Genomic DNA, 17,897 nt, shown 5'->3' with positions numbered 1-17,897 from the left:
TATCATGTATCTGCTGAGCGGAGAGGTATCTGTACTACATTTCTATCATGTATCTGCTGAGCGGAGAGGTATCTGTACTACATTTCTATCATCTATCTGCTGAGCGGAGAGGTATCTGTACTACATTTCTATCATCTATCTGCTGAGCGGAGAGGTATCTGTACTACATTTCTATCATCTATCTGCTGAGCGGAGAGGTAACTGTACTACATTTCTATCATCTATCTGCTGAGCGGAGAGGTATCTGTACTACATTTCTATCATGTATCTGCTGAGCGGAGAGGTATCTGTACTACATTTCTATCATGTATCTGCTGAGCGGAGAGGTATCTGTACTACATTTCTATCATGTATCTGCTGAGCGGAGAGGTATCTGTACTACATTTCTATCATCTATCTGCTGAGCGGAGAGGTAACTGTACTACATTTCTATCATCTATCTGCTGAGTGGAGAGGTATCTGTACTACATTTCTATCATCTATCTGCTGAGCGGTGAGGTATCTGTACTACATTTCTATCATCTATCTGCTGAGCGGAGAGGTATCTGTACTACATTTCTATCATCTATCTGCTGAGCGGAGAGGTATCTGTACTACATTTCTATCATCTCCCTGCTGAGCGGAGAGGTATCTGTACTACATTTCTATCATCTATCTGCTGAGCGGAGAGGTATCTGTACTACATTTCTATCATCTATCTGCTGAGCGGAGAGGTAACTGTACTACATTTCTATCATCTCCCTGCTGAGCGGAGAGGTATCTGTACTACATTTCTATCATCTATCTGCTGAGCGGAGAGGTAACTGTACTACATTTCTATCATCTATCTGCTGAGCGGAGAGGTATCTGTACTACATTTCTATCATCTATCTGCTGAGCAGAGAGGTATCTGTACTACATTTCTATCATCTATCTGCTGAGCGGAGAGGTAACTGTACTACATTTCTATCATCTATCTGCTGAGCGGAGAGGTATCTGTACTACATTTCTATCATCTATCTGCTGAGCGGAGAGGTAACTGTACTACATTTCTATCATCTATCTGCTGAGCGGAGAGGTATCTGTACTACATTTCTATCATGTATCTGCTGAGCGGAGAGGTATCTGTACTACATTTCTATCATGTATCTGCTGAGCGGAGAGGTATCTGTACTACATTTCTATCATGTATCTGCTGAGCGGAGAGGTATCTGTACTACATTTCTATCATCTCCCTGCTGAGCGGAGAGGTATCTGTACTACATTTCTATCATCTCCCTGCTGAGCGGAGAGGTATCTGTACTACATTTCTATCATCTATCTGCTGAGCGGAGAGGTATCTGTACTACATTTCTATCATCTATCTGCTGAGCGGAGAGGTAACTGTACTACATTTCTATCATCTAGCTGCTGAGCGGAGAGGTATCTGTACTACATTTCTATCATGTATCTGCTGAGCGGAGAGGTATCTGTACTACATTTCTATCATCTAGCTGCTGAGCGGAGAGGTATCTGTACTACATTTCTATCATCTATCTGCTGAGCGGAGAGGTATCTGTACTACATTTCTATCATCTATCTGCTGAGCGGAGAGGTAACTGTACTACATTTCTATCATCTATCTGCTGAGCGGAGAGGTAACTGTACTACATTTCTATCATCTAGCTGCTGAGCGGAGAGGTATCTGTACTACATTTCTATCATGTATCTGCTGAGCGGAGAGGTATCTGTACTACATTTCTATCATCTATCTGCTGAGCGGAGAGGTATCTGTACTACATTTCTATCATCTATCTGCTGAGCGGAGAGGTATCTGTACTACATTTCTATCATCTATCTGCTGAGCGGAGAGGTAACTGTACTACATTTCTATCATCTATCTGCTGAGCGGAGAGGTATCTGTACTACATTTCTATCATGTATCTGCTGAGCGGAGAGGTATCTGTACTACATTTCTATCATGTATCTGCTGAGCGGAGAGGTATCTGTACTACATTTCTATCATGTATCTGCTGAGCGGAGAGGTATCTGTACTACATTTCTATCATCTCCCTGCTGAGCGGAGAGGTATCTGTACTACATTTCTATCATCTCCCTGCTGAGCGGAGAGGTATCTGTACTACATTTCTATCATGTATCTGCTGAGCGGAGAGGTAACTGTACTACATTTCTATCATCTATCTGCTGAGCGGAGAGGTAACTGTACTACATTTCTATCATCTATCTGCTGAGCGGAGAGGTATCTGTACTACATTTCTATCATCTATCTGCTGAGCGGAGAGGTAACTGTACTACATTTCTATCATCTATCTGCTGAGCGGAGAGGTATCTGTACTACATTTCTATCATGTATCTGCTGAGCGGAGAGGTATCTGTACTACATTTCTATCATGTATCTGCTGAGCGGAGAGGTATCTGTACTACATTTCTATCATGTATCTGCTGAGCGGAGAGGTATCTGTACTACATTTCTATCATCTCCCTGCTGAGCGGAGAGGTATCTGTACTACATTTCTATCATCTCCCTGCTGAGCGGAGAGGTATCTGTACTACATTTCTATCATCTATCTGCTGAGCGGAGAGGTATCTGTACTACATTTCTATCATCTATCTGCTGAGCGGAGAGGTAACTGTACTACATTTCTATCATCTAGCTGCTGAGCGGAGAGGTATCTGTACTACATTTCTATCATGTATCTGCTGAGCGGAGAGGTATCTGTACTACATTTCTATCATCTAGCTGCTGAGCGGAGAGGTATCTGTACTACATTTCTATCATCTATCTGCTGAGCGGAGAGGTAACTGTACTACTTTTCTATCGTGTATCTGCTGAGCGGAGAGGTATCTGTACTACATTTCTATCATCTAGCTGCTGAGCGGAGAGGTATCTGTACTACATTTCTATCATGTATCTGCTGAGCGGAGAGGTATCTGTACTACATTTCTATCATCTATCTGCTGAGCGGAGAGGTATCTGTACTACATTTCTATCATCTATCTGCTGAGCGGAGAGGTATCTGTACTACATTTCTATCATCTATCTGCTCAGCGGAGAGGTATCTGTACTACATTTCTATCATGTATCTGCTGAGCGGAGAGGTATCTGTACTACATTTCTATCATGTATCTGCTGAGCGGAGAGGTATCTGTACTACATTTCTATCATCTATCTGCTGAGCGGAGAGGTATCTGTACTACATTTCTATCATCTATCTGCTGAGCGGAGAGGTATCTGTACTACATTTCTATCATCTATTGTCTCTCCATACACAGGAATACTCACTAGTGAAGAAGACATCGGGGGACTGTGGGGCCCTCAGCAGCCGGGGCCCCATCATAGAGCCAGGAGGAGGAGGGAGCAGGAGCCGGGGCCCCATCACAGAGCCAGGAGGAGGAGGGAGCAGGAGCCGGGGCCCCATCACAGCCCCTCCCCCTCTCTCCCTGATCCATGAGCAGAAGATTCTAGAACTCACCAACAAGATGCTGGAGCTGCTGACTGGAGAGGTGACACTGCTGGGAATGCTGGGAAATTCTCCAGTAACAGCACTGGAGGGGGAGGGGTGATGACTGTATCATTGTGTTGTCAGGTTCCTATAAGGTGTCAGGATGTCGCTGTCTATTTCTCCATGGAGGAGTGGGAGTATTTAGAAGGACACGAGGATCGGTACAAGGAGGTGATGATGGAGGACCCCCGGCCCCCCCGGACATCACATGGTAAGGAGACACCATATACTGTAGGTATATATGTATACAGGTAGTATTGTGGATATTTTGTTTCTCTGCGTTACATATATATTCGGGTGTATAGAATATATATACTGTATATAATGTCGTGTTCGCTCCTGAGAGCTTGATAGAGAGACAGCCTTAGAGAGGGAGTGACAGAGCCTGAAGGAGAGGTAGCGTCAGTCTGCCCCCATCCTGCCTAGAACCTCTGGGGTCCATCTCTGCCTTGCAGATGGCTGCACTCTCTATATCTTCTGTGTTCCTGGAGAGTCTTTGTGTGTCCTAGTTGTCCTTAGTGTATTAGTGTGTCCCAGATTGAACCTGGAAGGTAACAGCTTGGACCTGCTTTGGAGCATGATTCCTATGTCAGTACATTGGAGCCTACTGTGGCTGGTATCAAAGCTATTGGAGCCTACTGAGTCTTCCCGTCCGTGACGCCCTGAAGGACTTAGGTGTGACAAAAGAGAGAGCAAGACGGACCAAGGCTAGAAGGATCACTCACTTATGATGGGACTGGAAGGACACAGAGGCGTTGGCCTGGAGGGGCAAAAGGAGATGAGATTCACAGTCCCCTAGTGCTAACGTTGCTTCTGAGGCCAATGAAGAAGGCACGAGGAGCCGGAGAGCGAGCAGGTCTGATGGAGTACCTGAGACTCGCACCAGATCAGGGACAGGACTTGGCTTTCACACCAGAGCAAGACAGAGTTATGGCCCCAATACAGAGCAAGATAGTGGAGAGAATGGCTGTGGTTTGTATGTGTGTGTGGCCGGCACTAGAGAGGAACTCCTCCTAATATAGAGGGACCTGGATACATGAGAAGACAGGAGTTTTGTTGGGGGGACTGGCTACATTCATTACTTTCCTGGTCAGGTTGACTGGGCACAGGCCACTGTAACTAAGAGGTCCAACTCCACAATGTCCTAGCGCCCTGGGAGTTCCTGGTTACGATGTCCACTGAAGGTTGGGAGATAAGTTCTTATTGTGTGCCAGGTGCTAATACGCAGTCCAGGGAGGGGGAACTACCATCACCAGGGCTTTGACCTCCTCCATTATTGAGGGGTTTGAGTCTACATCATGGGAATCTGGTCTGGGTAAGGAGGTACAATCTGCCAATCGCCTACTCCAGACAGGACAAAGGAAGGGTGAAGAGGCCGGCGAGGGGATGCAGATCAGAATCTATGGCTAAGATGACACGCAAAGGTGTGAAACCTTTTATCCCCTCAATAATTGCAGGAAATGTGGGGTCTATGGCTAAGAAGATGGCCGACCTGTCCGCACTAGTGTCTGGGGGGAGGGAGAGCCAGCAGTGTAGCCTGTTATGCCTTGTGGAATCGAGGCTACATGAAGACGTCCCTCATACACTTATTACTATTCCAGGTTTCTCTGCTATTAGGCGGGTAGAGAGGTCAACCCTACTGGTAAGAAGAGGGCGGAGGTCTTATAATAATGAAAGATGGCGTCTATGGGCCCGTGTCACCGTAAGATTACACCACAACTGTAAAAAATTCTATAATTACCCATTATCATCATGTGACCGCCCCAGGAACACTTTCTGATAATCCGATGACGTTCCGTTTCGGAAGCACTGAAACAGAACGTCACCGGACTATCAGAAAGTGTCACCAGTACTCTTCCCTCCCTCAAACCCAATAATACTTTCCTGTCTGAGAATGGCTCCTCCCCTCTTCCTCTCTTTGCACAGTCTGGAGGTGGCTGTGAGACCTGCGCAGTAGAGATGGTACTTCCAGTCTGTGCACAAGCTAGGAGAGAGGAGAAGCATCTCCAGCCTGCACCAGTGAAAAGGAGGAGCCTCCCAGAGAGTGACAGGTAAGTATGATGCAGTGGAGGAGGTGGGCTGAGTCAGTTGGGAAGGGCTAGTAATGGGCGGGGTAGCTAGGGAGACGGGGAGGAGGTGTAAGGGAGTGAGAGAGGAGTGGGGGCAGTGAGAAGAAGGTAATGTGGAAGGTACACAGGAAGCGACACCTTGTAAACAAATGCAGAAGATGCCAGGAGCTCCCAGAGACACCCAGAAATCACTCAAAGCACTGCTAAAGGTCTATGGGGTGCACTTATTAACCCATTACTAGCACTGACAGAACAGATTTTTTGCCCAGAAAACCTCTTTAATAGGAAAAAGGGGTAAGAGGGTCCCGAAATTTATACAGATCACACCCACTTTTTATACAATGCTCCCAACCCCAGATTATGGATCAGGTCCTGGTCATGTACGAGGGTTAGTCTTAACCTGTATTTGGGCTGTACAGGATGGGGGTGGGGGTGTACACCGCGTTCCAAATTATTATGCAAATTGGATTTAAATGTCATAAGGATTACATTTTCTTGTTTTTCATGTAAGCTCAAGGCTGGTTTTATGTCTTGGGTGCTTTGGATTAATCTCAAACAACATTAATTAAATATAATTAAAGGATACTTTAAGAAGGACGGTCACATTATTAGAAGGGTTGTCCTGCAATTACAGCTTTGTTCCAGAAGGCTAAGAAAGATAAAAAAAAAAAAAAGTCAAACTCCCCTGTCATCGGCACCTCAGATCGCTCCAGCGAAAGTCCTTGCCACAAGTGAGCACTGAGGCCAATGAGCAGACTATGGAAAGGACCCGCGGTATCACTCACATAAGTCATGTTAGGGGCATAAGACCCCTGAGTTATTTGGTTGTAGGTAGATATCAGGCCTGGAGAAGTCACACACACACAACTGATGGTGATCAAGTGAGTTCTAATTTAATGGTGCAAAAAGGTAGTTTAAATACAATACAGACAAAAGCAGGTTGGACTATTCTAATAACATAGTTGGCATAACATGATTGGTTGTAGAGTTATAACATAAACCTGGCACATGGCTATTGGATAAGGCCTAATGTAATCTGCATCTCATTATTACTTTCCAAACTGGGATGAACGTTCTCATGATGTATAAACCAACATCTTACACTAATTCTAGATCACGATAAGATTACATACTGGTCAGACCACTCCAGCCTTGGGGCTAATCATCAATAGGCTATAGAACCTGTTTCTACACACCCTAAATACATCTTCAAAGGTGAGGCCCTTAAGACAAACAGAGTTATAAGGATTTATAATCCATTCATTAACATTCCATGCTCCTTATAACCTCTTGGACTCTAAACAGACATACTTACACAATTTTATATATAAAAGGTTACAAGATGGCTGGCAAAATACAAAGATGGAGGATTTTGACCCTAACAGTCACCTGTGACACCCCAGTTCCCAGTTCCTTTCCTTAGGCCATCGATGGGCCTCAGCAGTTAAGTGGGGTGACAACTACCCCGAGGCGCCGCTGGACTGAACGGTGAGCTTTTTTTTCTTTTCACCTTGCCGCCTCTTTGTAAAAAAGCTGTAATTCTTGGATGACCCTTCAAGCTGGTCACAGATTTCAAGCAATATGGGAATATTGCTGCCAAAAAGCGTCAGTTAAGGCAATACCTTGGACAAGGTAAGAGAACGTGAAATATTTTATGAAAACGTAACTGTGATCATCGTACAGTGAGGAGAATTGTGGCTGGTTCAGAGCACAGATGGGTTCATGCAGATAAAGGCACAATGAGGTTTCCAGCCAACAGATTCATCAAATAAAAAGACCAGTGGATAAGATACCATCACAAAGCACCAAACAAGGATGTGAAGTTGCCGAACCTCACGGTGTAGGATCCTCTGGAGGCTGTAGTTGTCCATAAACCTACAATTCAGCCACCCCTATAGAGGGATCACAAACAAAATCCGTTACAGTGACCCCCAACATACATGAAGACTTATTGTATAGTATAACTATTGTTTACTGATGAGTCCCAGGCAACCCTGGATGGTTGGTGCATGGCCACCATATCCCAACAAGGCTGTGACGTCAGCAAGGACATGGCAGGGTCTTTTTTTGGGCCAGAATCATGGGGAGAGCTGGTAGTTCCCTTTAGGGTCCCTGAATGTGTGAAAATGGCATCTGCAAAGTACAAAGAGATTCTGACTGACTACTTTCTTCCATGATACAAAAAGAATATCCGTGCGTTCCGTAGATAAGTCATCTTCATGCAGGACAATGATCCATCTCATGCAGCAAAGAAGACCTCGGAGTCATTGTCTGCTGTGGCATAACAGGAGAGAAGTCCAGGTGTGGCCGCCATCCTCCCCCGAGCTCAACCCTATGGAGAATCCACAAGTAAAAGCAGTATGAGGAGGGGAGGCCGGTCACATCATAACTATCCAAAAACTCACAAATTCAATGGTGGAAGAACTGTGAAGGAGACACCACAGAGGGCTCTGATGTCCTCATGTAACGTGGCCTGTTAAGATGTGTTTTATTATAGTAAATGTGACCTCTGAACGCTGCAAAATCAATTCAAAAAGCTTAGAAATTCTGTTGTGGGAGGTTTGTCCAATAAAATGTGATTTATCCTCTGAAGGTTGAAGATTTGACCAATGTCCTGACTCACGTGGTGCACAGCGGGGGTAGACACATGTGCATCTGACCATCAAACCCAGGGGTCGGACGTCACATGGTCTCTCTCCAGGAGCTCCATCCAAAATTACCATCACCATGGACAGTGCAAAGGACAGCACAAAACCCCATGTATTACATACAAGACGACATTGATAATACATAGATAATACATATATACATGCAGCCCTTTACTAACAGGCCTGGTCCGTTACTGGTCGAAGCATTTAGAGTGAAGCATACTGCAAATAAAGCGACGGGTGCACTGTAACTCCACCCCTGATGTCACATGACCATCTACACACATTCTTAAAGGGGTTTTCTGAGCTTTATTATTGATAATCTATTTTTAGGATAGGTGATCCATTGAAATTCGGAGGGGGCCATCACAGATCAGCTGTTAGAAGTGGCGCTCCCTGGGTGCCACTTTTGCTGCACAGGTTATGTGGCAATATGTTCATTGGTCACATGACCTGAATGTGAATGACTAGAGCTGTGATACTAAGTACAGATACTATACAATGTACGGTGCTGTGCTTGGTACGTGCTGAGAAGCTGCAGCACCAGCCTGAACAAAGCAGCTTTTTCAAGTGGCTGATCAGCTGGGGAGCCCAGTTGTCAGACCCATGCCAGGTTTCAGTTGATGACATATCCTATGTTGTTTGGAGGTGCCCTTATATAAGGCTACTTTCCTCTAGGACCTACTGGGGAGGTCGGGGATCCCCCTTATTGCTGCCCCTGATAATTGATGAGATCTTCATCTTATATCGGAGTCTCTTCCCCCTACTGAGAATGGATTCCCCCAAGGACGGAAGGGAAGGCCAAGTCTCTGGATGGTACAGCAACTCTAGGCCTATAATATTAATGTGGGGTGGACTGGATTATCTTGGGGTGTAGCAGGAAGTTATTATTTAAGGTCGCCCCATAAGTCACCCTAGAAGTGTCTGATGTATAGACAGATCTCCAGCAGCTCATGTATTCCGTCACTGTGTGTTTGTGTCTCCACAGATGGATCCAGTAGGAGAAATCCCCCCGAGAGATGTCCCCTGAGTCCTCTGTATTCCCAGGACTGGCCGGAGGAGAATGTCCCAGACAGTCAGCAGGTAGATGGCGCTGCTGAGTCCTGGGGCACATCTATATAGGGGGTGGAGCTCGCCGCTCCTGTAGTCATACATGTACCAGACAGTCAGCAGGTAGATGGCGCTGCTGAGTCCTGGGGCACATCTATATAGGGGGTGGAGCTCCTGCACTCATACATGTACCAGACAGTCAGCAGGTAGATGGCGCTGCTGAGTCCTGGGGTACATCTATATAGGGGGTGGAGCTCCTGCACTCATACATGTACCAGACAGTCAGCAGGTAGGGGGCGCTGCTGAGTCCTGGGGTACATCTATATAGGGGGTGGAGCTCCTGTACTCATACATGTACCAGACAGTCAGCAGGTAGATGGCGCTGCTGAGTCCTGGGGTACATCTATATAGGGGGTGGAGCTCGCCACTCCTGCACTCATACATGTACCAGACAGTCAGCAGGTAGATGGCGCTGCTGAGTCCTGGGGTACATCTATATAGGGGGTGGAGCTCGCCGCTCCTGCACTCATACATGTACCAGACAGTCAGCAGGTAGATGGCGCTGCTGAGTCCTGGGGTACATCTATATAGGGGGTGGAGCTCCTGTACTCATACATGTACCAGACAGTCAGCAGGTAGATGGCGCTGCTGAGTCCTGGGGTACATCTATATAGGGGGTGGAGCTCGCCGCTCCTGCATTTATACATGTCCCAGACAGTCAGCAGGTAGATGGCGCTGCTGAGTCCTTGGGCACATCTATATAGGGGGTGGAGCTCGCCGCTCCTGTACTCATACATATACCAGACAGTCAGCAGGTAGATGGCGCTGCTGAGTCCTGGGGTACATCTATATAGGGGGTGGAGCTCGCCGCTCCTGCACTCATACATGTACCAGACAGTCAGCAGGTAGATGTTGCTGCTGAGTCCTGGGGTACATCTATATAGGGGGTGGAGCTCCTGTACTCATACATGTACCAGACAGTCAGCAGGTAGATGGCGCTGCTGAGTCCTGGGGTACATCTATATAGGGGGTGGAGCTCCTGCACTCATACATGTCCCAGACAGTCAGCAGGTAGATGGCGCTGCTGAGTCCTGGGGTACATCTATATAGGGGGTGGAGCTCGCCGCTCCTGTACTCATACATATACCAGACAGTCAGCAGGTAGATGGCGCTGCTGAGTCCTGGGGTACATCTATATAGGGGGTGGAGCTCACCGCTCCTGCACTCATACATGTACCAGACAGTCAGCAGGTAGATGTTGCTGCTGAGTCCTGGGGCACATCTATATAGGGGGTGGAGCTCCTGTACTCATACATGTACCAGACAGTCAGCAGGTAGATGGCGCTGCTGAGTCCTGGGGTACATCTATATAGGGGGTGGAGCTCGCCGCTCCTGTACTCATACATGTCCCAGACACAGGTAGATGGTATTAAAGTCTCCCCTCACTGCCCTAGGGAATCTATCATAATATAGTTGTGTCTTGCACGGACTGAAGAACAGGCTGTCACTTACCTGAAGAAAGGGGTATTTTACACACAATTCAGCAATACATTGGTGACAGAGCAGAGTCTGTAGTAGAAGTCTCTCATGAGACAATATCCTTCTCAGGATTTGCAATATATTTTTCCGATGCACAGAAAGACAAGTTTCCTTTAAGCAGTTCACTGTGGGCAGAGTCTCTTGAGCATAATCCTGGAGCAAAGGAGTTTAGCAAAGTCTGTTCTCTAGCTGAGCAACTTGACATTCCCGAGGTAGGAAGACCCATGGTTTTGGGGGTTTCTCAGCCTAATTATACTAGCCTGATGTCACCCTATTTCCTAACATCAGTTGGATACAGGATAGTACCCAGCTCTTCCTGGTATCCCTGGTGGTGGTGGGTACTGGAGTAAATAATGTGGAGTTAGACTAACAATAATACTAAGCCCTATAAATCAGAAAGCAGGCAGCATTAAAGCACTGACTATCTGCACAGACTCCCTTCTCATGCAGTAAATGAGTCACTGCCAGCTCATTGACCAATGAACTCTAGTAACTCTTTTTGGTGCACAGTGTAGTGCATGCTGGGAGATCTGTTTATTAGAGTACAGGGACTCCTTCTGCTCTCAGGGTTACTCGTTGTCAGGTCATGATGACCACCAGTAACTCTTCCAACTAGGAGTTAATGCAGGAGTCAAGGGGTTACACATGATCAAGTGATCCCAGCTTAGCACAAAGAGCACGTCCATTACTGTCATGAAACTGTTCACTGCTGAAGGGCCATGGAGCAAATGTTGCTCGCTTCCCATGCAAATTGTGGGAGAAGGGTTGGGGGCGTGACACTCTGGGGAGCAAAATAGAGAGTGCATAGGGTTAGTCATGTCATCAGATGATGGCTGCCAGGAACATTTCTTAGCACAAACTCTAGGAGTCAATACCACTGTACAATAGACCATTGTCTTCTGCCATCAGCCATCACCGCTCTCTTCCCAGTGTTCAAGGAACTAGACACAAGGTTGTACATGTAAGACACCCGGACACTCCTACTTATAGAATACCGCAGCATGGTTAACCCCCGGCATAAAGCTGTGTGTACACAAGGTCACACCATGGAGCGTAGTAAGCTGAACTCCACCCATAGTACAACACCCCGACGTCACAAAGATCCCACTTCACAGAACATATAAAGGGGGGCAACAAGTGTGTAATATGATATGATAGGGTTAATAGGACACCAGCAATAGCACAACACACAGAGTGCACCCAATCATGTGACTCCACATCATATATAACCTACTAAGCAGATATACAGTATAATACAGTACAATATACATATATCAGAGGTGACACTACAGACATCCTCATTTGCAGTAATAAAGGGTCTCTCCGCAGTAGTGACCTACCTGTCCGATGGGGCCAAACAAGTCACAGGATCACCTACTGAAGGCAAACATGGCGGATGTTTCATCTCCTTACAGTCTCACCAAAACCTGACCATAAAGTGACTGAACCCAAGTGAATGTTGTTTCTTCCCTGTTTAGGGTGAAAATCTTAAGAAAAAAGTTAAAGAAGAAGCAGAAGAGGAAATTCCAGGAGGTGTTACCACAGGTACGGAGTCATGAATGGAGACGGTGAATTCACAGGTTCTTTAACGTTGGTTCCCCCTTAGGCTGAGTTCAGGCCAAATTTGCCTCAAAATCCTGACCAAAAATATGGCTCCCATTGATTGCAATGTGAGCCGGTCGTTTCTTTTTTGGACATGCTCATTCTTCAGGAGGATTGTGCCTTGTGAATCCACCTGAAGACTCTCCCGACTAGGCTCATTCATTTGGGCCTAATCCGGATCGCAGTTGCGGCTGCCCCGTATTCTGGACCGGAACCTGAAGCGGCCTCCGCGTCAAATTCCAATCCAAAATACTCCATCTGAACTCAGCCTTACAGCTCCAGTCCACCTCATTTTATTTTATTTTCATATATAACAAAGAAACCTAAAAACAAGAATAATAAAAGGAGCAAATCCCAACATTATACATGAAAGCAGGGAGGGGAGACGTATTCCTGGTCAATTATCACCAACATCATGGGGGAAGCCTAGAACAGCGGGTGTAAATGGGAACATCAGGGGCAGAGCCCACTACTACAGGGACGCCAGCAGTCCAGACAGAATGGAACGTATCCTTATCATGTAACAGGGCCGCGAGGTATTCCATAGAGAGCAGATCCTGCCTCTCTAGGCTAGTGTTACTGATGCTAGGAGTAGGCGGGGCTTGTTGTGGTTTAGGAGAGTGTGGGCGGGTACAGGGCGGGGAGATGTGAGTCCATCACTCACGCCTCCCCTCCCAGTACCCGCCCACACTCTCCTAAGCCTCAAGCCCCGCCTTCTCTCAGCATCAGTAACACTAGCCTAGGGAGGTGGGGGGGGGCGCACGGAGCTCTGCAGGCGCTCTCAGCGGCAGCGGTTCTGTGCAGGTAAGTGGAGCGATCGGGATTGGAATTCCTTTCCCGATATTTTTCCCAATCGCTCAACCCTACCTGGCACCAGCGTCACCCACAGAAGAGTCACTGCTAATATCACTGTCAGCATCTGCTCAACCTCCCTCCAAATGGGGCCTATTAGCCGACATTCCCAGAAGACATAGAAGAGCAGCCATTACAGCACCAGCACATTCAGGTTCAGTCTGTGCAGAAGTTCTGGAGTATGGGATCTCAAAAGCAATAGTTTATATTGGTTCCCCTTAGAGGGAGTGCAGAGGGAGTGTTTAGGGTCTCTAGACCAAATGATCTGCCATAAAGCATATGAAATTTCCCTGACAATCCAACCTTCCCAATGACGCATGTAGGGATGTCGAGATTCTGAAGACCAATTAAAGTGCGTTATCAGATTATATAAGTTACAAATCAACCCCTTTCCAGCCGAAAACACAGTGCGGTAGTAAAGAGCTGTCCTAGGAGACCGTGGACATCCTTATTACCCAGGGCTCTGGGATTCCCTGCACACAGATGGTGTGAAGGTGTCCCTGGTTATTCGGGTCTTCATCATGGCACTGACACTTGATCAGTTAGGTGTCAGCTGACAGTCCTGGAGGCATTGGGGTCATCTTTAAGTTGATCAAGTGTTTCTGCCATGTGCTAAACATCTTGGTGGACAGCTACAACTGCAGACCAGCAAGTCTCCTTTACATTACTGATAAGATCTCTGACGTCCTGCTTAGTGGGAAGTGGCCGACCATACAGCCAAACATCTGCAGGAGGCATTGCCAAGGTGGAGAAAGAACACCAACAAGGAAACACCCTCAGGATTAAAGGAAGTGGGGATACTCGGGTCAATTTTGAGGAGCTCCGGCTCTTATTATCAGAGCCCCGGCTCTTATTATCAGCCCCAACAACTGGCCCACACACAGCACCACCAACAACTGGCCACACACACAGCAACCCAACAACTGGCCACACACACAGTGCCCCCAACAACTGGCCACACACGCAGCACCCCAACAACTGGCCACACACACAGCAACCCAACAACTGGCCACACACACAGCCCCCCCAACAACTGGCCACACACAGCACCCCCAACAACTGGCCACACACACACAGCGCCCCAACAACGGGCCACACACACAGCGCCCCCAACAACTGGCCACAAACGCAGCACCCCCAACAACTGGCCACACATACACAGCGCCCCAACAACTGGCCACACACACAGCGCCCCAACAACTGGCCACACACACGCAGCACCCCCAAGAACTGGCCACACACACAGCACCCCAACAACTGGCCACATACACAGCGCCCCAACAACTGGCCACATACACAGCGCCCACAAATAACTAGTCACATAAGGATAGTGCCCAATACAGTGCATGTCAGAGTTATTACTACTATCTAGCAGTGCCATAGAGAGAGTGCCCCACTGTCGTGCCATGTAGATACTATACCCCTTGTCGTCATTCCTATGAAGATGATGAAGTGATAGAAGAGAAAGGACCATCATGGCACAGAGGACCAGGGAGCTTTCCAGCTGGGAAATGATGGATAATAACCAACCTGAGGATACTGGACAGATTTATGGTCAAGAAAAGATTCTGGATGGAGACGGATGGATGTCTACCTGAGAGAAGTCCATGTCCTGGTGACCTTCTTACTCTGCTCTTCTATCCTGCAGCCTCACACTAACAGGAATGATGAAGTTGCCACCTCACTCCAATGAGGATATGGTAATACAAGGATCCATGTAGATCAATAAGAGTTTTTGAGTCAGTGGAAGTTTTGGAGATAATCCTCCTTTTATCTCTTTGTGCTGTCATGTAGGACAGGTCATAAATAAAACAATGGTGGACAACCCTCTGTTATCTGTCCTCTATCACTTAGAAATCCACTGATCTAGCAAAAGTCAAGTCCAATTTTCAATCATTGGTCTATGATCTTGGATCCTACAAGTCATTGGTTTTTAGCTCGCCAACTCTCCTCCATTATTGTTCCTACTACAGATGTTACACTCACTGGTCTGTAGTCACCGGCTCCGGAAGGAATGGGAGATATAAAGGAAGGACTTGGCTTGTGTTCACATCTCCAGCAGGATTTCTGTTCTCAGGGTTAGTTACAGAAAAATGGAACAGAAAAATGGAAATCCACCATAAGGAGGAAACAGATCCTGATGGACAACATTGATTATTTTGGGGGTTGTGGGGTGTCTGTTATGTTCTTTGTCACTTTTTATGTCTAAGGTTTTGACTTAAAAAATGAAGTAAAACAACATGTGTGTGTCCAAAATTGTAAAAACCAAAATTATGAAATCTATTTTTAATCCTACAGAAAATCCCAGTGCGATCTCTGAGGAAAACGTCATGTTATCAGTAAGTGATAAAGGAGAAGATGAAGATATGATGGAGCGCTCCTCAGGAGAAAACCTCATTACCCCTCATGTACATCCAGGACGTCACAGTACAGATCCATCATATAATCCCCCCAATCATGAGGAACCTTCTGACCAACCACAGATTGTGACCACAAGTACTGGCCAGAAAGGGGGGAAAAGGTTTCAGTGTGAGGAATGTGGGAAAGAGTTTACAAGAAGATCAAGTCTTTATGTACACAGGAGAATCCACACAGGAGAGAAGCCATATTCATGTGCAGAATGTGGAAAATCCTTTACAGCTAAAGCAAGTATTGTTTTACATGAGAGAAGTCACACAGGGGTGAAGCCATTTTCATGTTTAGAATGTGGGAAATGTTTTATTTCCAAAGACAGACTTGCTAAACATGAAAAAATTCACACTGGGGAGAAGCCATTTTCATGCTCAGAATGTGGAAAGTGTTTTCCAAATAAATCAGCTGTTGATAAGCATAAGAGAATTCACACAGGAGAGAAGCCATTTTCATGTTTGGAGTGTGGAAAATCTTTTATTTCTAAAGACAAACTTAATGATCATTACAGAACTCACACAGGAGAGAAGCCATATTCATGTTCAGAATGTGGAAAAGGTTTTATATCTAAAGGCAAACTTACTGATCATCTCAGAATTCACACAGGGGAGAAGCCATATTCATGCTTAGAATGTGGGAAATGTTTTATTTCTAAAGACAAACTTACTGATCATAAAAGAAGTCACACAGGAGAGAAGCCATATTCATGTTCAGAATGTGGGAAAAGTTTCATATCTAAAGATAAACTTACTGATCATCACAGAATTCACACAGGAGAGAAGCCGTATTCTTGTTCAGAATGTGCAAAATGTTTTGCTTCTAAAGCAAAACTTACTGATCATCACAGAATTCACACAGGAGAGAAGCCATATTCATGTTCAAAATGTGGGAAATGCTTTACAGGTAAGACAAGTCTGATTACACATGAGAGAATTCACACAGGAGAGAAGCCATTTTCATGTTCACAATGTGGGAAATGTTTTATTACTAAATCCAACCTTATAGCCCATCAGAGAGTTCACACAGGAGAGAAGCCATATTCGTGTTCAAAATGTGGGAAATGTTTTACTCAGAAATCAGGTCTTATTAAACATCAAAGTCATCACACAGGAGAGAAGCCATATTCATGTTCAGAATGAAGAAAGGACATCAAGTTCACTGTTATTACGGAGGATCTGTCCGTTCTGATAATTCTGCAGGATCTTTTCTTATAACTCTGCATTGTGCTGTTTCTGTTGTTTCTACTAGAAATGTATGCATAGATGGATAACTGAGTGTTGGCATTGACCTTGTCAACGGGTCCTTAGATTTAGTGAATGTATAAATTATTGATACAAATCTGCTGTGTGTGAATGTACTTCAGCAATGTTCATTTCTACCATATCTGGAGAACCCGGATCTAGTTTCAGGTTTTACATTAAAGGGGTTTTATCCTTAGATTCTCTTTTATAATTAATACCATGTAGGAGTAGCCTTAAGAAAGACTCTTCTTCCCCGATCTTTGGAATTCTTCTCGGTGCCGCTGTTCCGTAGATATCCTGGTTGTACTCCGGTTGCTAATGAGTTTCCAGACAGTGCCGCCATCATCTATAGCCGCGCATCTCTGCCTCTTCTTCTGCGTTGTTTTCTTCCGGCGATTTTGTGTTTCAGCATCTAAATACCGCGCATGCACAATCGGCTCTTCCATCAGGCAGAGTCAACTGCGCATGTCCGCTCCACCATTTTCTTGTGGCTGCTTAGATGTGCAGTATGCTCATGTATTTGGCCACAAGAAAATGGCAAACAGACATGCGCAGTCGATTGCGCATGCGCGGTATTTAGATGCCGAACACAAAATCGCTGGAAGAAGACAACGCAGAGGAAGAGGCAGAGATGCGAGGCTGTAGATGATGGTGGCACTGTCTAGAAACTCATTAGCAAACGGAGAAAAACCAGGAAATCTATGGAACAGCGGCACCGAGAATTCCAAAGGTAGGGGAAGAAGAGCCTTTCTTAAAGGGGTTGTCCCATCACAAGGATCCTATCTATACTGCTTGTTAATGTGGATGTAAGACTTTTCCTAAATACATTGCTTCAGCACAATGGCTTTGTTTGGCCACTATCTTACTTTATTCAATTCATTGTTGACACAGCCCTTGACTTATCTGCTCAAAAGTCAAGTGATGTATCTGCTGCTCTCAGGGGGGAGGGAGGAGGGGCTAAGTGCACGGGAGGGAGCCTGTGTTTCTAGCTATTCCTGTGTCTGC

The 17,897-nt window shown here is 46.0% G+C and overlaps 2 protein-coding genes across 2 annotated transcripts in view; one reads left to right on the top strand and one right to left on the bottom strand.

The window, feature by feature from the left end:
- Positions 1–16,801, top strand: part of LOC142198436 (uncharacterized) — a 308,715-nt gene extending 291,914 nt beyond the window's left edge. Inside the window, exons 6-7 of the mRNA XM_075269477.1 lie at positions 6,147–6,155; positions 15,822–16,801. Coding sequence (XP_075125578.1) covers positions 6,147–6,155; positions 15,822–16,790 — 978 coding nt within the window. The 3' untranslated portion in view covers positions 16,791–16,801. The remainder of the gene's footprint in view (positions 1–6,146; positions 6,156–15,821) is intronic.
- The window catches only part of LOC142198391 (uncharacterized), a 617,468-nt gene that overhangs the window by 93,726 nt on the left and 505,845 nt on the right, over positions 1–17,897 (bottom strand). The window lies entirely within an intron of this gene.

The sequence above is a fragment of the Leptodactylus fuscus genome, chromosome 3 (assembly GCF_031893055.1).
Source record: "Leptodactylus fuscus isolate aLepFus1 chromosome 3, aLepFus1.hap2, whole genome shotgun sequence".
NCBI lineage: Eukaryota > Metazoa > Chordata > Amphibia > Anura > Leptodactylidae > Leptodactylus > Leptodactylus fuscus.
This window is presented reverse-complemented; position numbering and strand designations above follow the sequence as displayed.